We start from the raw sequence: 22,319 nt of genomic DNA, 5'->3' as shown, positions 1-22,319 counted from the left end.
GAGGTCTTCCAGTCCAACCCGCTGCTCAAGCAAAAGACCCAGGGGTAGGCAACCTTGCCTCTTTTATGACTCGTGGACTTCAACTCCCAGAATTCCTGAGCCAGCTGTGCTGCTCAGGAATTCAGCTGTCCAGGCTTTTCTTAAAAACCTCCAGTGATGGAGCACCTACAAACTTCTGGAGGCGAGCTGTTCTGCTGGTTAATTGTCCTCCCTGTCAGGAAGTTTCTCCTTAATTCCAGATTGCTTCTCTCTTTGATCAGTTTCCAGCCATTGTTTCTTGTCCTGCCCTCTGGCGCATCTGGAGAATAACATGACCCCGTCTTCTTTGTGGCAGCCCCTCAAATACCGGAATACTGTTATCATGTCTCCTCTATTTCTTTTTTTTTCTTTAGACTAGCCAGACCCAAGTCCCGCAGCTGTTCCCGGTATGTTTTAATCTCCAGGCCTTTGATCATTTTAGTTGCTCTTCTCTGGTTTTTTTTTTCCAAACTCCCAACATCTTTTTTGTGATATGGTGACCAAAACTGGCTGCAGTATTCCTAGTGTGGTCTTACTAGAGTTTTATAAAGCGGTACTAATACTTTCTGTGATCTTGATTCTATGCCTCTGTTTATACAATCCAGGATTGTATTAGCTTTTTTTGTTGCTGCTGCACACGGCTGGCTCATAGTCAAGGGATCATCCACTAGGACTCTTAAGGTCTCTCTCACAATTACTGTTTTTGAGCCAAGTCTTGCCCAATCTATACGCATACCTTTGATTTTTCCTGCCTAAATGTAAAACTTTGCTTTTCTGTACATTAGTGGTTCTCAACCTTTTTAATGCCATGACCCCCAACCGGTCTAAGTTGAGGACTACTCAACCGGTCGTAAGTCGAGGACTACTCAACTGGTGCAGCACCATTTGCAGAATGGGACTTTTGGCAGGCTCAGCAGGGCAGAGACAGCCTGGACAATTCCTATTGGCTTTTGAAAGCCAATAGAATTAGACTCTATTCAAGAGAGTCTATTCTATTGGCTTTCAAAAGCCAATAGAATAAAAGGGAGTCGCACAGCTAAGGAAAAGCGGGAAAAAATGGCGGACTGCGTTGTTTGGCGACCCCCGTGAAATGGTCGTTCGACCCCAAATGGGGTCCCGACCCACAGGTGGAGAACCACTGCTCTACATTGAAACTCATTTTGTTGGATAGGGCCCATTGTTCAAGTTTGTTAAGATCTTTTGGGATCCTGAGCTTGTCTTCTGGGATGTTGGCTACTCCTGTCAGTTTGGTGTTATCTACAAATTTGATGAGTTCCCCTTCAACTCCCTCATCTAAGTCATTGATGAAGATATTGAAGAGTCCTGGGCCTAAGGCAGAACCTTGTGATACCCCACTGCTTACTTCCCTCCATGTGGATGTAGTGCCGTTGAGGACTACTCGTTGAGTACGGTTTGCCAGCCAGCTACAGATCTATCTGGTGGTGATGTTGTCTATTCCACCTTTTTCTAGCTTACCAAGGAGTAGGTTGTGGTCTACTTTGTCCAATGCCTTACAATAAGAGAGCTGGAGTTCTCTGGAATTAGAGGGGTGCGCCCGTGGTCACAGCAAAGCTGGCTGGAGTCTCCACTCTGCATTTGGATGGCAGGCCCACGGTCGGTGCTTCTCCTAGGCTTTGAGCTCCTTGTTTCTCCTCTCCTCTTATTTTGGCAACCATCATGGAACAGAGGACTTTGACTCGATCCCAGCTCCACCGCAAACCCTTTGTAGCAAATAACAGGCCCTTCACAAAGGACCCTGTAATGCCTAAGGAATTCTCAGGCCACACATGCACGGCTTTGAAAGAAAAAGCAGCACCATAATTACGATGCAGAGATGTTCCCACCAGTGGAAATTAACTCCTGCAGTCGCAAGCGGCTGGCTCTGCACAAGATTAAAGCTCTGTGGCTGCTTTGGCACATGCGTGGACAGGAAATGGGCCCCTCTCTGTGGGAACAAGGGACCTCCACAGACTTTCCCTCTCCTACTTCCCCAACTCTGTGTGTTGACCCTAGCATGTTATTGCAACTCCCAGCCTCAAGAGTCTCTTCTCCTCTCCTCCCATGTCTCCTCTTCTCTCCCCCTTCCCTCTCCTCTCCTCTCGCCTCCCCCCTCTTCTCTCTCCCCTTCCCTCTTCTCTTCTTCTCTCCTCTCCTCTCCTCCCATGTCCCCTCTCCTCTCTCCCCCTTCCCTCTCCTTTCCCCCCAGGTCCCCTCTCCTCTCTCCCCTTCCCTCTTCTCTTCCCTTCCCTTCCCTTCTTCTCTTCTCCTCTCCTCCCATGTCCCCTCTCTCCTCTCGCCTCCCCCTCTTCTCTCCCCCTTCCCTCTCCTCTCCTCTCGCCTCCCCCTCTTCTCTCCCCCTTCTCTCTTCTCTTCTTCTCTTCTCCTCTCCTCCCATGTCCCCTCTCTTCTGTCCCCCTTCCCTCTCCTCTCCTCTCCCCCCAGGTCCCCTCTCCTCTCTCCCCTTTCCTCTTCTCTTCCCTTCCCTTCTTCTCTTCTCCTCTCCTCTCCTCCCATGTCCCCTCTCTTCTCTCCCCCTTCCCTCTCCTCTCCTTTTCCCCCAGATCCCCTTTCCTCTCTCCCCTTCCCTTTTCTCTCCTCTTCTCTTCTCTCCTCTCCTCTCCCCCCAGGTCCCCTCTCCTCTCTCTCCTTTCCTCTTCTCTTCCCTTCCCTTCTTCTCTTCTCCTCTCCTCTCCTCCCATGTCCCCTCTCTTCTCTCCCCCTTCCCTCTCCTCTCCTTTTCCCCCAGATCCCCTTTCCTCTCTCCCCTTCTCTTCTCTTCTCTTCCTCTTCTCTTCTCTCCTCTCCTCTCCTCTCCCCCCAGATCCCCTTTCCTCTCTCCTCTTCCCTTTTCTCTTCTCTTCTCTTCTCTTCTCTTCTCTTCTTCTCTTCTCCTCTCTCCTTTCCTCTCTCCTCTTCCCTTCTCTCTCCTCTTCTCTTCTCTTCTCTCTTCTCTCCTCTCCTCTCCTCTCCCCCCAGGTCCCCTCTCCTCTCTCCCCTTTCCTCTTCTCTTCCCTTCCCTTCTTCTCCTCTCCTCTCCTCCCATGTCCCCTCTCTTCTCTCCCCCTTCCCTCTCCTCTCCTTTTCCCCCAGATCCCCTTTCCTCTCTCCCCTTCTCTTCTCTTCTCTTCCTCTTCTCTTCTCTCCTCTCCTCTCCTCTCCCCCCAGATCCCCTTTCCTCTCTCCTCTTCCCTTTTCTCTTCTCTTCTCTTCTCTTCTCTTCTCCTCTTCTCTTCTGTTCTCCTCTCCTCTCTCCTCTTCCCTGGCTTCCAGCCAGCTTTCAAAATACACACACACACACATACAAACACAAATAAACACACCCTTCCAACTCACTTCGGATCCTGGCATGACAGCCACCCACCCCTTGGCTTAAAAACAACTGCTGGTTCCAGCCTCTTGAAATTGACCGTCCCCACAGACATACCATTTAATCCGCTGGTTAGTTTGTAGTTGACTTGTTTTCTGGCTCAGGGTGTTGTGTGACTGGAGCATTTGGCTAGCTTTAAAAAAAACAAAGGCTTATTGCGTCTCTCCAAGTAATGAGTTAATGTCATAACCAAGTTAACTATATCGGGCAAATACGCATGATATCCGTGGGCAAAGAAACTTCAAATCTCCAAAAATGCTTTCGGTACAAAAGACACGCATATTTCTCAACAAAAATCCTTTCCAAAACAGTCTCCAGTTTGGCAGCGGGAGCTGGGAGAGTGGTTGTGCCTTCAACTGTTGCCAGGAGTGCTCATTAGGGAAATTTGCAGCTGTCTCAGACTTAGTATTGAAACAAAATCTTTGCTAATCTTGATTTAAAAAAACAAACAACAACTAAAAGTCTGCTCAACATCGTGAACTTGGTTCAGCGTATTTAATTTTATCTCAAATTTTGTATACCAATTGCCCCTTTAAAAAAAAAACCCTGAAACCTTTCACTATCAAACTACAACAGAGGTCTTCAAACGTGGCCCTTTTGTGACTTGTGGACTTCAGCTCCCAGAATTCATCAGCCAGGCACGCTGGCTGAGGAATTCTGGGAGTTGAAGTCCACAAATCATAAAAGGGCCACGTATGAAGACCCCCCCTGAACTACAAGAATTAACGGAGTTTGTTTTTTGCTTCCTTGATGCACCACCAAATATGATAATATGTTGCGTCCAAACAACCACATCTTCAACATTTAGGTTGCAAATTTAAATACATACGAGACATCTTTTGTGGATCAAGGTGCCATCTATAAAACATTTTATAAAAATTTTCCCGTAAATTTTGAGCTTGCGTAAATTTAACATTCCGCGCCCAAATTATCTCCCATGTTTCTAATAAAACCGGCTCATCAAAATTTTGAGCCCATTTAACCATACAATCTTTAACTAATTCTGTTTCTGAATCCAACTCCACTAATACTTCATAAATTCTTTTTATACGAGATCGACTTTGATCTTTAATTTCTTTCCACAAATTTTCATCCTCTCTAATCAAACCCACTTTATAATCTATCTTCCACCTTTCTAATAATTGTCTATACTGAAACCACGAGTAAATAATATTTTCTTGTGCTAATTCATCTATATGTTTTAGTTGCCAATTTTTCCCATCCCAATTAAGTAATTGTTTATAAGAAATACTGTCCATCTTCACTCCTTTCCTTATTCCTTCTATTGCATGCCCCGGGATAGCCCATAATGGAATTCTTGAATCTATTCTACAATATTTCTTCTATACTCGAAGTAAAGAAATTCTTAAAATATGAGACTTAAAAGCCCTATCCACCTTCTTATTATAAATTAAATAGGCATGCCATCCATATACTAAATCCCACCCCGAGACAGCATCTTTTTTGTGGTAGGAAAGGATAATGTTGTGAGTTTTTGTGATATCCAGGTGAAGCCCAGATGGCCTGCAGCCTTTTGCACCCTAGCCCTAGCCCTGAATTTGGAGACAGTGCAGCAGCATCTGGGACAGATTAGAAAAGTCTGGAGTGCAGTTACAACACACGTAGGAAGGGGCAGGCCTTTGACAACTCAGGTGTGCCCATATGCGTGCTTTTACCTCTGTCCTCTGGGGCATCCCAGCTTCCAAGGGCTTCACCTTGCTCAAGGGAAGGAAGCAGGCCTGTTCCTGCATTTTAAAATTCTGCCTGGGCCTCAGCTTTGCCTTGAGCAACGTGCAAATCATTTGCACATCAACGATGAAGGAACAGCTAAAAGGAACATCTCTTTCCTTGTTGTAAAATGAAATAAAATCCACCCTTGAGCACAAACGGCATTCTGCACACTCAACATTTGTTGGAGCCAAATCCCTCCTTTTGCACAGGTTTCTCTGCCATACTCGCTGCTGTGCCAAAATTCTGCCAGGGCTAATAAGTGGAAGCCCAGATTGCTGGAGATTTTCAGAGTTGGGTTTTTTATGGGTTTGACTTTGAAGAGAGCTGAAATTCTCAGAAAGGCAGCTAGCAAAGTAATTTTTTCAGGCTTTTCTCCCCGGCTGCAGCCTTCTGACAATAGGTGATAAGAAGGAGAAGAACTGGAGAAGATCACAAAATACAAAGACCTACAAATAGAAATAGAAAGACTGTGGCAAAAGCAAGCAAGGGTAGTACCAATAGTCATAGGCGCCTTGGGTGCAATCCCAAAACAACTGGAGCACCACTTGAACACCATTGGCATTGACAAATTCGCTATTAGTCAATTGCAAAAGGCGGCCTTATAGGAACTGCTTCCATCCTGCGATATCTGTAATACCATCAAACATCCACATCTGCCTATCCCAGGTCCTGGGTAAGGACTCGATAGGTAGACAAAATGCCAAATCCAGTCTGAACCTCTGGCTGACTGTGCGATGATCCATAATAATAATAATAATAATAATAATAATAATAGTTGGAAGGGACCTTGGAGGTCATCAAGTCCAACCCCCTGCTCAGGCAGGAAACCCTTCCTGAAAAGGCTTGGATGGGGGCAATTTGGGGAATGGGTGGCTCAAGGCTCACCCTGCCCTCAAAGTGATGGGGCGGGGAACAGTCCCCTCCCCGCCTCTTTGCAGCTTGGCTCACTTGTCTTGATCACCGCTCTCCCTCCCTTCCCTCCGCAGAGAGCGCGAGCGACCCCAAGGAGCATGTCTCGGCCCCGAGCAGCACCCTGGAGAAGGCGCCACAACCGCTACGCAAGGGGCCGGCGGAGGCGGAGGAAGCTGGCGAGTACACCGTGCTAAAGGAGAGCCCCCCGGGCCTGGTGGACAGCGGCGAGGCGCCCCTGCTTAAGTCCTCAGACAGCGAGCGCTCCTCCTGCGGCTCTGGTTCGGTCAGTGGCGCGCTCTACGCCCGCATCGCGCGCCTCTCCAGGCAGTCCCGGGAGGAGGAGGAGGCCCCGGCGGCGGAGCCCCGGCTGGCCAAGCCCCCCTCCCCAGAGCGGGCCAAGCCACCCCCGCCGGACCCCTCCACCAAGCCCAAAGTCTCCTGGATCCACCACAAGTACAACACGGCCCAGAGCAACTCCCTGCCGGCCTCGGGCGCGGCCGAGCTGCAGGCCGAGCGCCGGCCCGGCCCCTCCAAGCGCAAGAGGAGCCCCGGCGAGGCCGCGCGGGCCAAGGAGAGGGCCCCCCGGCCCCCCCAGGAGCCCGGCAGCCCCGAGGGCCCGCCCTGCCCTGCTCAGGCCAGGCAGCGCAGCCGGACCGGACCAGAGCCCACCGAGAACCTCAACGGTGCCCTGCACTCCGCGCTCAAGAGGATGGGGGGCCCCGGTGCGGAGAGGCGGCCGGCCGAGGCGCCCCGGAGCCCCACGCAGCCCAAGGCACCGCCTGGCTTCTCCGCCGAGGCTGTCACGCTGCTGGCTGCACAGCTGAAGGAAAAGACCCAGAGCCTCCAGCGGGGCGAGGCGGGCGCGCGGCCCAACGGCATGAGCCCCCTCCCGGCCCAGCGGGAGAAGCCAACACCCCCACAGAAGGCCAGGCAGGCGGGCACCGCCCCCAGGCAGAAGGCCGGCAAGCCGCTGCTGCCCACCTCCGCCCCGCTGCAGAAACTGCTGGGGCCCGGCGATCCCCCCGCCGCCCCCGCCACCGAGCCCAAGAGCGGGGAGAAGCCGGCCAGCAGCAGCCCCGATGCCATCCCCATGCCCGGAGACCCCGCCGTCAAGAAGACGCCCATCAAGAAGCCGCCACGCAAGAAGGGCCGGGAAGGGGTCACGGAGCCACCCAAGGGAGCCGCCCCCCCTCCGCAGACTGTACAATAGGGGAGGGGAAAGGAGAAGCAGGACCTTCCCAGGGCCAGAGGGCTGCTCTCTCTTTCTGGGCCAGCGGAGACCCCGCCTCAAAGAGAGCCACAGCCTCCTTCTGGATGGCCTCCCCCTGGGATGGGTTGGGGGGCTTTCGGGGACCCAGCGCTGGCGCTGGGCTCTGGCAGGGAGGGAGAGGTGGAGGGCTTTCTTTAAACCAGCCTTATAACTGCATAGGCCTGCTTCTCTCCTCCGGGGAGACCCTTGCAGGCCTGGGGAAGGGTGCCTTGGGGTGGGTTTGGGGCTGGGCGGGGACTGGCTGCTGGGGGTCAGCGCCAGGCAGCCAGCAGACCAGCCTTTTCCTGGGGAGGGGGTAGCTGCATTCACCCCTGGAAAGCCTGGATGCAGCCGGGAGGAAGATGCTACTTAAAGTGGCAGGCAGACTTTACTTTTGGGGTCCCCGATCCCTGGGAAGTGAGGGCAGACTCTGCAGGAAGAGGGTGCAGGGGCTGCTTCCAGCTGACCTGGAGGCTACGATCAGAACAGACCTAGCTTGGGCCCTTCCCAGCAGACAGGCGGTGAGCTTTCTTTCCCAGGCACCTGGGCTGTCTCTGATCGGTCGCTGGGTGCCTGGAATAGCCAATGCAACAGCCTCCATCCTCCTTGCTGGGGAGCGGGGGGGGGGCATCAGCCAGGAGTTCTTTGGAGGCCAGCGTGGCTCCATCTGGTTCTTCCTCAAATAAAAGGATGCTATTTCTAGCTCTTCCTCGTCCTGGTCTTTGGACTCCTTTTCCTGGTGAACCATTTGCCTCGCCCAAATCCAGCTTTCTCTCCTTAAGGCCAGGATGACTTCAGCTGCTGATTCCGTCATGGACAACTGCCCAGAAGGAAGTCAGCCTCACCTTCTTGGATGTCTCAGGCGGGTTTCCTGGGGTCTCCCACGCAAGGATTAACTCAGGCCACCCTGCTCCAGCCCTCAAGGTAGCCGAGGGACTCGGCACCCTAGGACAGGGGTGGCGAACCTATGACACGCGTGCCAGAGGCGGCACCCGGAGCTCTCTCTGTGGGCACGCGCCATGTGGGCACACATGGTCTCTTAAAGTTCGCCATCACTGGCCTAAGGCCAGCCAGCCTGGAGCCCCCATTGGGGAGCCCACCATCCCACCCACCAGAGACCCCCTGGTGTCAGTGGGCTTGGCAGACTGGGTGGGTGTGGCTGCAGTAGTCATGGCAGATTGGGTGGGCATGGCCGGGGTGGGCATGGCCACCTCGATGTTGCTTATGGGGAGGGACACCATTGGGGAGCCCACCATCCTACCCGCCAGCTCCCACAGGTGTCCCTCCCCATAAGCAACATCGAGGTGGCCATGCCCACCCCGGCCATGCCCACCCAATCTGCCATGACTACTGCAGCCACACCCACCCAGTCTGCCAAGCCCACTGTAACTGCGCCCGCCGAGTGGCCACACCCACCTGGCACCCAGCGATACATAAGTGGGTTTTGGGTTGCAGTCTCTAAAAGGTTTGCCATCCCTGCCCTAGGAGAACCCTCTGGCTTGGGGTCAGCACTAGGTTGTGAACAGAATAGAGCTGGAAGGGACCTTGGAGGTCTTCTAGTCCAGCCCCCGGCTCAAGCAGGAGAACCTATACCATCTGAGACAGGTGGCTGTCTAGCCTTAAAACTCCAGTGATGGAGCGCCCATGATTTTTTGTCCAGTCCAGTTCTCCAGATCAGCTTTTTTTCTTCTGCTCTCCAGAACCATCCCCCGAATTGCTATCCTAAAGACATTCGTATCAGGACAATGCAAGCTGCAATACATCTGGAAGGTGCCAGGCTGGGGAGGGCTGACCAAGGCCGTTGGCCTTTGGCTAGGTTGGTTGCTGGCCTTTTAATTTATTATAATTCGCTAAAGCAGGGCTCTTCCAATCGGCCCTTTTATGGACTGGCTGAGGAATTCTGAGTATCCAGTAAGGGAGGGAGCCCAAAGACAGCTTAAGCCAGTGGTTCTCAACCTTTTTAATGCCACGACCCCCCCAACCGGTCGTAAGTCGAGGACTACTCAACCGGTCGTAAGTCGAGGACTACTCAACTGGTGCAGCACCGTTTGCAGAATGAGACAGCATGGACCATTCCTATTGGCTTTGGAAAGCCAATAGAATTAGACTCTATTCAAGAGAGTCTAATCTATTGGCTTTCAAAAGCCAATAGAATAAAAGGGAGTAGCCAGCATGGCTCAGCTTGGAAACCTCTCCCTGTCCCCTCAGCATGGCTGGCTCAGGAATTCTGGGAGTTGAAGTCCACGAGTCATAAAGCGGCCTAGGCCTAGGCCATAGGTAGGCAACCTTGGCTCTTTTATGACTCGTGGACTTCAATTCCCAGAATTCCTGAGCCAACATGGGGAATTATGGCTTCCTTCATGACTGGTGGACTTCAACTCCCAGAATCCCTGAGCCAGCATGGGGGAACTATGGCCCCCTCATGACTCGTGGACTTCAACTCCCAGAATCCCTGAGCCAGCCTGGCTCAGCTTGGAAACCTCTCCCTGTCCCCTCAGCATGGCTGGCTGAGGAATTCTGGGAGTTGAAGTCCACGAGTCATAAAAGAGCCAAGGTTGCCTACCCTGGGGTAGACCTTTTAAGCCTGGGATGGAAAGAACCGTTCTGGCCTTCTCCTGCAGTTCCTAGAAGACTGCAGAACCCGGCTCCTTCTCGCCTCACCTCACCTTACATTCTTAGGATGGTTTACGTTTCTCCTGCTCCATTTCCTGCAGCTAAACCCAGTGGCTGCAACTCCTGCTAGCCAGAAGCGGGCAACCAAAACCCCTAATGCTGGGCTGCCCTTTATGGTTGAAAGGTTCACTCACAATTTCCAGGGATGAAACAACAGAGAAAAGAGGGGGGGGGGAATTGCACGTGGAGTAACCAATGTTGGGTCACTTGGGGGGGGGGCTTATCACTGGAGAATCCTTGCAATGTTGAGGTATTCAGCCAAAACACCCTCCTGGCATCTGGCTGGTGAATCGGGGTTCCATCTGTGGGAAGTCAGCCCCCCCACCCCGAGAAGGAAATATTTTGGGGGATATTAAAAAGGCAGAAAAGCAGTCCCAGTTTTTCTTAATAGCCGCAAAGAGAAACTGAGCAGGCCAGCTCTGTAAAAATGCAGATATGATGATCCTATTTGGCCCCATTCATGAGCAAATAGTACCTGCAGAAGCCCGTTCGAGACAGGACGTTTCAAAATCCCTTAGAGCAAGAGTTGATAGCTAACAATAGCAGAGTGACAGAATTTGAACCAGCAACCCTTCACCCCAAAATCCAACACAGGACATAGCCATCAGCCCCAGGCCCAGGGAACCAGGACATGACCTTTAGGACAGGGGTCCTCAACTTTTGGCAACTTTAACTTGACCACATGATGCTGGGAGTGGTGGGTTTTTATACCTTCTTGGGCTTTTATGTTTGGAGTTGCTCCTGTTCCTGTGGCATGAACTTTGATCTGAGGTTCAGTGTGCCCTTTTGGTATTCTGATGGTGGTGGGTTAATCCTATTATGTCCTAAAGCAGAGGTTCTGAACCTTGGCAACTTTAAGACTTGTGGACTTCAACTCCCAGAGTTCTTCAGCCAGCAATTTTGGGAGTTGAAGTCCACAAGTCTTAAAGTTGCCAAGGTTCAGAACCTCTGCTTTAGGACATAATAGGATTAACCCACCACCATCAGAATACCAAAAGGGCACACTGAACCTCAGATCAAAGTTCATGCCACAGGAACAGGAGCAACTCCAAACATAAAAGCCCAAGAAGGTATAAAAACCCACCACTCCCAGCATCATGTGGTCAACTGCTCCAGAGCCCCATGCTTTTGGGTTTCTGCTCTTCAGTAAACAAGAACCTTCCTTCTAAAGCAGTCTCCATTTTGTTTATTCCCGGCTTGGACTGGATCCTGATAAAGATCTTTTGATCACCTGAATTTCCCGTGCAGGTGCTGGAATTGCAAAAATCGCAAAAAAAGCCCTCTGGCTAGAGACGTGGCAGGGAAGACTCAGATTTGAAAAACAGCTTATCAAAGAGTTACTGTATATGAAGGTTCCCATGGAACTATTCCAAGCGCTCTGCCCAACAGGAGAGGCTGCCCAGGCTGGGATGGGGGAGGTGGAGGGTGGGCTACGCGATTTGCATCCTTGCAAGCATTAAGAAAACCAAGATCATGGCATCCGGCCCTCCCAATTCCTGGCAAATAGATGGGGAAGAAATGGAGGTAGTGACAGATTTTATCTTCCTGGGCTCCAAGATCACCTCAGATGGGGACTGCAGCCAAGAAATTAAAAGATGCTTGCTCCTGGGGAGGAAAGCTATGGCAAATCTAGACAGCATACTAAAAAGCAGAGACACCACCCTGCCAACAAAAGTATGTATAGTCCAGGCCATGGTTTTCCCAGTTGCAATGTATGGCTGGGAAAGTTGGACCCTAAGAAAGGCTGAGCGCCAAAGAATGGAGGCCTTTGAACTCTGGTGCTGGAGAAGACTCCCGCGAGTCCCCTGGACTGCAAGGCGATCCAACTGGTCAGTCTTGGAGGAGATCAACCTTGACTGCTCTTTAGAAGGCCAGATCCTGAAGTTGAAACTCAAGGACTTTGGCCACCTAAGGAGAAGGAAGGACTCCCTGGAGAAGAGCCTGATGCTGGGAAAGATGGAGGGCAAGAGAAGAAGGGGACGACAGAGAATGAGATGGCTGGATGGAGTCACTGAAGCAGTAGGTGTGAATTTAAATGGACTCCAGAAGATGGTAGAGGACAGGAAGACCTGGAGGAACGTTGCCCATGGGGTCGCGAGGGGTCGGACACGACTTCGCAACTAACAACAACAACAAAGCAATCAGAGGGAATCCGAGTCAGCCATACGGAGGTGGAGGTGCAATGCCACCAGACTTAGGATCGCATCCATCGAGACGCAAGCTTGCAACCATCGCAAGGAGGAGACCCCGGCCGCGCTTTTCCCGGGCGCCGGAGCAACAGCAGCACCAGCTGCAGCTAAGGGTGTGTGTGTATGGAAGCCCCCGCCCGTCTTGGCTCGCGGAGGGGGGCGGGGCGAGGGGCGGGGCGTCTGCAGGCTCGCGCGAGAAGCCGCCGCCGCGCTCCGCCCCCCCTTCCCTGCGTCTTCCCCCTCCGCCATGCATGGCGCGCTTCGGGGCTGCCTTTGCCTTCCCGGGGGGCGAGGCGGGCGGGACCCAGGCCGGAGGAGGAGGCGGCGGCGACCGTCCGACGCGGCAGCAGGCGCGGCACTACCAGCTGCTCTCGGAGCTGCAGGAGCTGGTGAAGGAGCTGCCCAGGTAGATAGGTGGGTGGGTGGGTGGGTGGCAGGTAGGTGGGTGGGTAGGTAAGGTAGGTGGGTGGGTAGGTGGATGGGTTGGTAGGTGGGTGGGTGGGTAGGTAAGGTAGGTGGGTGGTAGGTGGGTGGGTGGGTAGGTAAGGTAGGTGGGTGGTAGGTAGGTAGGTAGGTGGTAGGTGGGTGGGTAGGTAAGGTAGGTAGGTGGGTGGGTAGGTTAGGTAGGTGGGTGGTAGGTGGGTGGGTGGGTAGGTAAGGTAGGTAGGTGGGTGGGTAGGTAAGGTAGGTGGGTGGTAGGTAGGTAGGTGGGTGGTAGGTGGGTGGGTAGGTAAGGTAGGTAGGTGGTAGGTAGGTGGGTGGGTAGGTTAAGTAGGTGGGTGGTAGGTGGGTGGGTGGGTAGGTAAAGTAGGTGGGTGGTAGGTAGGTAGGTAGGTAGGTAGGTGGGTGGTAGGTGGGTCGGTAGGTAGGTAGGTGGGTGGGTAGGTAAGGTAGGTAGGTGGATGGGTGGTAGGTAGGTAGGTGGGTACGTAGGTGGGTGGATGGGTGGGCGGGTGGAGGAAGAGGAAGGGGCTTCGCTCAGGGCAGCCGGACTGGCCGGCGGGCACTTCTCTCGCTCTGCCCCCGGCTCCAGCCCTCCGGCCGTGGGGTTTTCCCCACCTGGTCCGGGGGAGGCTGAGAGGGAGCTACCCGGAAGCCCCCAGGTGGGCCTGGTTTTGGGGGGGGGGTCTTAATGCCGGTTTGGCTATCAAGCCGTGTGAAGCCGCCTCTGAAATGGGGGAAGGCGGATTTCAGGCTGGGTCCAACTTCCTAACATGATCTTTTCCAGAAAGGCGTTTTTTTAAAAAAAAAACTCTTTGCCCCCCCCCCGTCTCCCCTTCCCCATCTTCCTTTCCCACTCGCCTCCCGCCCCCTCCCCCTTTTACCTTCTCTTTCTCCCCTTCCCCTCCCTGCCCCCTCCGCCCTGGTCCTGCCCCTCCCAACCTCCCCTTCCCCTTCAGCCTGCCCCTCACTCTTTTACCCAGACCCCCACCCAAAATCTAACCCCGACTCTCTCCCTCACTCACCCCTCTGAGAGTGGGCCAGGAAAGGAGGGGAGCTTGCCCAGAGTCGCAGGGAAGGGCAGCCTATCTCCAGGATGGCATCTTCGCTCTGATAACTGATAACTGTCAGTAACTGATGCTTTAGCCTGCAGGGATGAAGTCACAAAGCCGTCAGAATTCCCAAGGAGATGACCCACCTACCTTCTCCTCCTATCAGAGGGCACTGGCTCCTCTCCACTTGGGTGGCCTACAGCAGGGCTTTTCAACCTTTTCACCCATTGTACCACTTTTAGGATATGGCAACATCCGAGTACCACCAGTCGCCTAGCAAGGTGTCAAAAACTTGATGACCCCCCCAAAAAAGGAAAAAAGTGATAAAGTACGGGTAGTCCTCGACTTACAACAGTTCACTTAGTGACTATTCGAAGTTACAATGGCACTGAAAAAAGTGCCCCCCCCATGCCAGCCGAGCAAGACACCTGCCTGCCCACCCGGCTGCGCTCTTCCTCCTGTCCGAGGTTTTCATTGTTGTGAGCATTTCTGTTGAGGATTGGCAGCGGGGTTGGGGTGTTTGGTTTTTATCCCCCCCCCCATCTACTGGGTGGTTGCAGCAGGTTTTGGTCACTTCACATGACCCTGGGACACTGTGACTGTCATAAATATGAATCAGTTGCCAAGCATTTGAATGTAAATCACAAGACCCTGGAGAGGCTGCAACATTCCAGCTGATTGGTGCTTCTTCAGGGGTCAGCAGAAGGGCCAGGATCGGTGCTGAGCTCCAGCTGGAGCCTGGCACTGATCCTGGCGCTTCCGCTGAGCCCTGACAGCCCCAAAGAAGCGCTGATTCTGGTGCTTCCGCTGAGTCCTGACAGCCCTGCAGCTCCAGCTATCTCTCGCTCAGGCTTGTGCAGTGCTGCCACCGGTTCAGCCCATTCCCCTCCCCCACTACCACTTTTCTAGGATGGTCGCGTACCACCTGCTAGGTGCCAATGGACCACAGGTGGTACCCGTACCACTGGTTGAAAAGCCATGCTCTATGGTCCCTTCCAGCCCTATGATTATATTATATTTCATTCCAGCTGATCGGCGCTTCTTCTGGGCTCAGCAGAAGTGCCAGGATCAGCGCTGAGCTCCAGCTGGAGCCTGGCACTGACCCTGGCGCTTCCGTTGAGCCCTGACAGCCCCAAAGAAGCGCTGATTCTGGTGCTTCCGCTGAGTCCTGACAGCCCTGCAGCTCCAGCCGTCTCTCGCTCAGGCTTGTGCAGTGCTGCCACCGGTTCAGCCCATTCCCCTCCCCCACTACCACTTTTCTAGGATGGTCGCGTACCACCTGCCAGGTGCCAATGGACCACAGGTGGTACCCGTACCACTGGTTGAAAAGCCCTGATCTACAGCCATGGCCACACACAGGTCTTTAAGGAAGCAATCAAACTCATCACTAAAGCTGTCTGTGTGTCATTTTTGGCTCTTTTGACGTGAATTGCCTCTTGTTACAGAAGCTCCACTAAGCACTCCAGTCCTGCTGAGCGGCTGAGTGGCCTGCTGTTGGCTTTCTAAAGTCAGGGGTTGGAAGCAGGCTTGACTGTGTTTAGGGCAAGACCTTGGTGTGTCCCATTGTCCAGCAGGACTGAGTCTAACTACTCTAACAGCTCACAGATGGAACAGCTTGCCTCCAAACATTGTGGCTGCTTCATCACTCAAAGTTTTTAAGAAGAGACTGGTCTGAAATGATATAAGGCAGGGATCTTAATAGTAATAATAATAATAAGTTGGAAGGGACTTTGGAGGTCCAACCCCCTGCTCAGGCAGGAAACCCTACACCATTTCAGACCAATGGCTGTCCAGTCTCTTCTTAAAGACTTCCAGTGTTGGAGCATTCACCGCTTCTGGAGGCAGGTTGTTCCACTGGTTAATTGTTCTCACTGTCAGGAAGTTTCTCCTTAGTTCCAGGTTGCTTCTCTCCTTGATGAGTTTCCATCCGTTGCTTCTTCTCTTGCCTTCAGGTGCTTTGGAGAATAGCTTGACTCCCTCTTCTTTGGGGCAGCCCCTGAGACATCGGAAGACTGCTATCATGTCCCCCAGTGTACGTGGCTGAGATTTCTAGGAGTTGAAGTCCACAAATCATAAAAGGGCCAAGTTTGAAGACCCCCGATATAGGGACTCCTGCTTGAGCAGGGGGCTGGACTAGAAGACCTCCGAGGTCCCTTCCAGCTCTGTTATTCTGATTTTAGCAGCACAGCATTGACAGACTTTGAATCTAGTCCATTGACTGGAAAGACCAACAAATTTTAAACCCAAACTATTCAGTCTGTCCCATTTAGACCCATTACAATATACCCGCTGCATTGTTTTCTGATTGAGAAAGGGAAAAACATCTTTTAAATTCATTGCTTTCTTCTCCCACTGTTTGAAGTTTCTGTCTTCCACATATGTCTCTGTCGCCTGGCCTTATTTAGTCAGGGAAACTCTTGTTTTCCCCATGGAAGAGGCAGCCTGCTATAAACAGTTGAGAAATGGCAGCGGAAATGGGAAATGGAGAGCAAATTATACTGCAGGCCCTGAAGATGCAAATCTACCCAAGGGGATCAGTCTGCTTTTGTGCATCACTGGCAAGAGGGTCTCCTGTTCCTAAATCAGTGTTTCTCAACCTGTGGGTTGGGACCCCATTTGGGGTCGAACGACCATTTCACGGGGGTCGCCAAACAATGCAGTCCGCCATTTTTCCCCCTTTTCCTTAGCTGTGCTCCTCCCTTTTCTTCTATTGGCTTTTGAAAGCCAATAGAATAGACTCTCTTGAATAGGAATTGTCCAGGCTGTCTCTGCCCTGCTGAGCCCGCCAAAAGTCCCATTCTGCAAACGGTGCTGCACCAGTTGAGTAGTCCTCGACTTACGACCGGTTGGGGGTCGCGGCATTAAAAAGGTTGAGAACCACTGTCCTAAAAGACTCCCAGGTCTCTTCCAACCCTATATTCCTTTATTCCATTCTGCTAAAAAAAGTTTGAAGGTTTGGAAATAAGGGCTGGGGAGGGGCTGGCTTGGACCCAACACAAAATGGTAATCGGGCGGAGGGCTTCAGTGCAGAAACCTCCCCCCCCCCAGCTGTACTCTATTTGCAAGGGTGCAGTGTATTATGTGTCTGCGTACCGCCACGGCCTCTGTTGACTGGGTTTAACGCTTGTGAAAACCCAGCTTTCAACAAGTTGCTTTCAACATTTCTGACCCAGCAAGCAGAAATGCAGAGTCATGGGCAGTGATGGCGAACCTTTTAGAGCAGTGGTTCTCAACCTTTTTAATGCCGCAACCCCCAACCGGTCGTAAGTCGAGGACTAAATCGGTCATAAGTCGAGGACTACCCAACCGGTTGTAAGTCGAGGACTTTCCCTGCCCGGGAGCGCCACGCATGCGTGGTGCCGCCCCCTGCGCCGGCCGAGGCGTAGCTGGAAAGCGGCAGAGACGGAGCAGGCCGACCACCGGCTGGGCCACCAGCTGGCCCAGCCCAAGGGAGGTAAGGCACCCGCCGGAAAAGGGGAAAAAAATGGCCGACAGCCTTGCTTGGTGACCCCCGTGAAATGGTCGATCGACCCCAAATGGGGTCGCGACCCATAGGTTGAGAACCGCTATTTTAGAGACTGAATGCCCAAACTGCAACCCAAAACTCACCTATGCATCTTCAGGTGCAGGGCTGGGTGTAGCCCATTGGGTGGGCGTGGCTGGGTGGTAACGGCAGACTGGGTGGGACTAAAAAGTTCAGTCAATCAATTCCAACTTTACAAGATCTTTTTTTTCCCGGCGAGAAGTTGAAATTGACTGATTGAACCTTTTTTTTTTTTTTGTACACAGCGGTGGAGACCTAAAGCGAAAAGGTTTTATAAAACCCAGCTGAAGGCCTAGGACTGGGGCGACGGCGCCCGTGCCCACAGAGAGGGCTCTGAGTGCCACCTCTGGCACCCGTGCAATAGGTTCGCCACCACTGGTCATGGGGATTGGGCCCAGTTGCATCCAAACCCCTATTGCAGTCCTTAAAGGCAAGCAGCCTCGCGCTTGGGAGAAAGAGGCCAACTCAGTGGCCTCTCCTGTGGGTGAGATTTCCTGGTTGAGATGCCCCCCATTTAGCGCAGTCCTGATAATGAAGATGTTTCCTCTCTCCCCCCCCCCAGTTCCTCCCAGCAGAGGCTGTCCTACACCATCCTCAGCGACCTAGCCTTGGCCCTCCTTGACGGGACTGTCTTTGAGATCGTGCAAGGCCTGCTGGACATCCAGCATCTGACCGAGCGAAACCTCTACAACCAGCGGCTCAAACTGCAGATGGAGCATCGAGGTACGTGAGCCGCATGCACCAAACGGGCCTCGCCCACCGAGTCTTTGCACTTCGCTAGCGAAGGGTGACGGGCTGCGTCTTGGGGGGGGGGGCTCATTCTGATTTTCTCCTCCCGCCAGCCCTCAAGCAGGAGGTCCTTCGCAAACACAAGGAAGACCAGCAGAGTTGCCAGCCGCACAACCTGCCGCTCCTGAAGGCCGCTCAGCAGCGAGAGATGGAGGTAAAAGCCGCAGCCGCTAAGGCGGGACCAGTCTCGGTGGGAAGGAACGTATTCCTCTAGGCCTTCAGCCCAGAGCACGGGTCGGCAACACTGTGGCTCCCAGCCTCCTCTGCCATGTGCAGAGAGAGAGACAGAGAGAAGCACTTGCACTTCCCTCTTCGCCCATCGTTCAGAATGCCAGTTGCTGTTAACGGTGGTTCTTCTTTGGCTTTTGGGGTTTGTTGTTTGCTCAGGCCGTGGAGCAGCGAATTCATACCGAGCAACGGATGATGGACGAGAAAATCGTCTTGGAGCTGGATCAGAAAGTGGTGGACCAGCAGAGCACCCTGGAGAAAGCTGGCGTCTCGGGCTTCTACATCACCACCAGCCCCCAGGTCTGTTCAGGCCGGAAGCCTTCCTTGCCCAAAGCTGAGGGCCAACAAGAAGGGTGGCTGTGGATCCCCTGCCCTGGGGGGGGGGAAGCCGCCCACCCTGGAGGATCTAGCAGGGAGGGAGAGATGCAAGGGACCATATCCAGATCACCAGGACAGAGACTTGTAGGCTGCTTGAGCAGGGGGCTGGACTAGAAGACCTCCAAGGTCCCTTCCAGCTATTCTATTCTATTCTATATTCTATTCTATTCTATTCTATTCTATATTCCTATATTCTATATTCTATTCTATATTCTATTCTTTTCTATATTCTATTTTCTATTCTATTCTTTTCTATATTCTATTTTCTATTCTATTCTATTCTTTTCTATATTCTATTTTCTATTCTATGTTCAGTTCTGTTCTGTTCTGTTCTATAATCAGCTCCTGTCTAGGGCGGAAGAGAGAAGGGGAAAGGGAGGCTGTGGAGGCCCCCTCCCCTACGAAAGGGCTGTGAGCCATAGAAAGGGAGGCAGTAGCAGCTGGCCATAGCCAGGGGCCGTGGAGGAGGTCTGGCTAGGAGACCCAGCACTGGCCCTTATTTATTTATTTAGCATATGGCATCCGCAGAGGTCACACAATCGCTGATATACAATGATATCTGGTCCTCAGGATTCAAGCCTTCCTGGGAACATGGGGCAGGGCCAGGCTGGTGCAAGGAGGAAAGTGCTGGATGAGAAGGGGGCAAGTTGAGAAACAGAGTTAACCAGCTGCCCTCCAGCCTGCCTTAGTTCTTGGTGCCTTTTAACCTCTCTCTCTCTCTCTCTCTCTCTCTCTCTCTCTCTCTCTCCCCCCCTCTCCCTCCCTCCCTCCCTCCCTCCCTATTTCTTTCTCTCCTCCCCCTCCCTCCCTCTCCCTCCCTCCCCCCCTTCCTCCCTCCCTCCCTATTTCTCTCTCCTTCCCTCCCCCTCCCTCTCTCCCTCCCTCCCTCCCTATTTCTCTCCTTCCTTCCCTCCCTCCCCTCCCTCCCCCCTTCCTCCCTCCCTCCCTATTTCTCTCTCCTTCCCTCCCCCTCCCTCTCTCCCTCCCTCCCTCCCTATTTCTCTCCTTCCTTCCCTCCCTCTCTCTCCCTCCATCTCTCTCTCCCTTCTCTCTCTCTCTCCCTCCCTCCCTCCCCCCCCTCCCCCCCCTCCTCCCTCCCTCCCTCCCTATTTCTTTCTCTCCTCCACCCTCCCTCCCCCCCTCTCCCCCTTCCTCTCTCCCCCTCCCTATTTCTCTCCCTTCCCTCCCCCTCCCTCTCTCCCTCCCTCCCTCCCTATTTCTTCTCCTCTTCCCTCCCTCTCTCTCCCTCCATCTCTCTCCCCTTTCTCTCTCTCTCCCTCCCTCCCCCCCCTCCCTCTCCCTCCCTCCCTATTTCTTTCTCTCCTCCACCCTCCCTCCCCCCCTCCCCCCTTCCTCTCTCCCCCTCCCTATTTCTCTCTCCTTCCCTCCCCCTCCCTCCCTCTCCCTCTCCCTCCCTCCCTATTTCTCTCCTTCCCTCCATCTCTCCCTCTCTCTCTCCCCTCTTTCTCTCTCTCTCTCTCTCTCTCACACACACACACACACACACACACACACACACCCCAGATAAGGAGGACTGCCATGAGCATTAATGCCACTCTTGTTGGAAAGGGATAGTAACAGATTCTTGCAACTTCTGAAAGTGGTCCTCTTGTCCTTCTTCTTTATTCTCCTGAAAACTAGGCAGAGTCCTTTCTGAGACACTTTTTCCCCCTCCTCTAGAGACAGATTGCCAGTTGTCTAGGCTGTGGCTCTTCCCAAGGTCATTCCCACCTACCATTAAGCAACCTGGAATTAAGGAGAAACCTCCTGACAGTGAGGACAATTAGCCAGTGGAACAGCCTGCCTCCAGAAGTTGTGGGGGCTCCATCACTGGAGATTTTTAAGAAGAGACTGGACAGTCACTTGTCTAAGATGGACTAGGGTCTCCTGCTTGAGGAGGGGGCTGGACTAGAAGACCTCCAAGGACCCTTCTAGCTCTCTGCTTCCTCTGCCTCATCTTCCTCCTTGCCAAAGCCACCTCTTGCACCCAGAGTCCAAACCTTTTAACAGGCCAGGTCTACATGATGATTTGGGCCCTCAGCAGAAAGAAGATTAAAGTTACCTTGAGGGTTGTTGTTACTGAGGTGATTGGGGGGGGAGGGAAGGGCTACTGCTTTCCGAGATGAGAGTCTAATCCAGTGGTTCTCAACCTTTTTAATGCCGCGACCCCCAACCGGTCGTAAGTCGAGGACTACTGAACCGGTCGTGAGTCGAGGACTACTCAACTGGTGCAGCACCCTTTGCAGAATGGGACTTTTGGCGGGCTCAGCAGGGCAGAGACAGCCTGGACAATTTCTATTGGCTTTTGAAAGCCAATAGAATTAGACTCTATTCAAGAGAGTCTCTTCTATTGGCTTTCAAAAGCCAATAGAATAAAAGGGAGTAGCACAGCTAAGGAAAAGGGGAAAAAAATGGCGGACTGCGTTGTTTGGCGACCCCCATGAAATGGTCGTTCGACCCCAAATGGGGTCCCGACCCACAGGTTGAGAACCACTGGTCTAATCCATTCTTTATGGGCAGGAGGTGGACGTGGGTGGGCTTTACCTTGCCGACAGGTGGGTGGAAGAAGTTGGCCTGCTTTTTTGTCCGAAGTTAAACATAAACTCTTGTTTCTCTCCCAGGAACTGACGCTCCAGATGAATCTGCTGGAGCTCATTCGGAAGCTACAGCAAAAGGAACTCCTGCCTAGACCGGGTTTTTCTTAAGAAGGAACCCGGGAACATCTCCCACTACACCCAGTATCAGCCCCCCGGGGGTCTTGTGGCAAAATGGATGACGAGCGGTTATTTTTATTTAGGGGGCTTGCCTCCCGAGACAGCAGAACAAGGCAGGGTCCGGCAGGCCCAGGGCTTTCTTGTGGACCCCACCCGGAGGAGCTCAGCTCCAGTTGGGTCTCTCTCAGAATGGGGGTCCTGGGTTTTTATTCGGAACGTTTGAGGGATTTCCAAAATATCTAAAGGTCGATATTTGGAAATTGTAATAAAGGAAATACAGGCGGTTAAAAAAAAGGCAATAAACGCAATTTATTTATTCAGTAGATTTCTATGGCTGCCCATCTCAAACACAGGATTCCAGGTGGCTAACAGTATTTAAAATAGACAAAAAAAATGGAAAACACAGAGCAGCTGGGGGAAAAAATGGCAGAAGCAACAATCAACATTCAGCCCGACCAAGAAAGGGGCTTGTGGTGCTCTGTGCAGGTTTTCATCTTGGGAAAGGGGGCTTTGGAAGAGGGAACAGGAAAGGACCCTGTGGATGGGGAAATTTCCAGAATTAAATTTTATGACTATAGAAAGTTTTATGTACGCGTGTGTGTGTGTGTGTGTTTTCTGAGGTTTTCGCGGGTGTTTGTATGTAGGTCTTTGGTTGTTCGGGTTTTCTCCCGCGTAAAATTGGAAGTGTCTTGGCGACGTTTCGACAAAGTCCCATTCGTCATCTTCAGGCTGGTGCTTTCAGCTTCGTGCTCCTCGAAAATATATATATATATATAATTTGATTTTTTAAAAAAATAGTATTGTATTCCAATAAAAAGTGCTTTTTCCCCCTTTTTTTTCTTCAAAAAGCAACTGGACTGTTTTTCCTTGAGGAGGAAGAACAAAACGTTTTGTTGAATAAGAAATGTTTTGTTCTTTTTCCTCAAGGAAAAAAAGTCCAGTTGTCTTTTGAAGAAAAAAAAAAGGGGGGGGGAGTCCTTTTGAGACAGCTATGACCCGGATGACCGAGAACCCCCACAGACATTCCAATAAAA

General features: G+C 52.5%; 2 protein-coding genes and 1 long non-coding RNA gene across 5 annotated transcripts in view; 2 read left to right on the top strand and 1 right to left on the bottom strand.

The window, feature by feature from the left end:
- Positions 1 to 7,454, top strand: part of SCARF2 (scavenger receptor class F member 2) — a 62,973-nt gene extending 55,519 nt beyond the window's left edge. For all 3 annotated transcript variants that reach the window (XM_039353462.1, XM_039353464.1, XM_039353463.1), the window contains one exon: positions 6,103 to 7,454. In XM_039353462.1, coding sequence (XP_039209396.1) covers positions 6,103 to 7,238 — 1,136 coding nt within the window. In that variant the 3' untranslated portion in view covers positions 7,239 to 7,454. The remainder of the gene's footprint in view (positions 1 to 6,102) is intronic.
- On the bottom strand, positions 5,399 to 13,945 carry LOC120312577. Its single transcript, XR_005557920.1, has 2 exons — positions 13,606 to 13,945; positions 5,399 to 5,562 (listed from the first exon to the last, which is right to left on the bottom strand). It is a non-coding gene; the product is annotated as an uncharacterized LOC120312577 (long non-coding RNA).
- On the top strand, positions 12,355 to 21,870 carry LOC120312576 (protein DGCR6-like). Its single transcript, XM_039353465.1, has 5 exons — positions 12,355 to 12,545; positions 17,739 to 17,899; positions 18,019 to 18,119; positions 18,353 to 18,493; positions 21,193 to 21,870. The coding sequence occupies exons 1-5, from the start codon at positions 12,391 to 12,393 to the stop codon at positions 21,274 to 21,276; spliced, it is 642 nt and encodes a 213-aa protein (XP_039209399.1). The 5' UTR covers positions 12,355 to 12,390; the 3' UTR covers positions 21,277 to 21,870.
- The last annotated feature ends 449 nt before the right edge of the window (positions 21,871 to 22,319 follow it).

The sequence above is a fragment of the Crotalus tigris genome, unplaced genomic scaffold, assembly GCF_016545835.1.
Source record: "Crotalus tigris isolate CLP2741 ecotype Arizona unplaced genomic scaffold, ASM1654583v1 scf7180000018525.42219311030:4301911, whole genome shotgun sequence".
NCBI lineage: Eukaryota > Metazoa > Chordata > Lepidosauria > Squamata > Viperidae > Crotalus > Crotalus tigris.
Note: the sequence above shows the minus strand (reverse complement) of the source record. Positions and strands in the feature narration are given on the sequence as shown.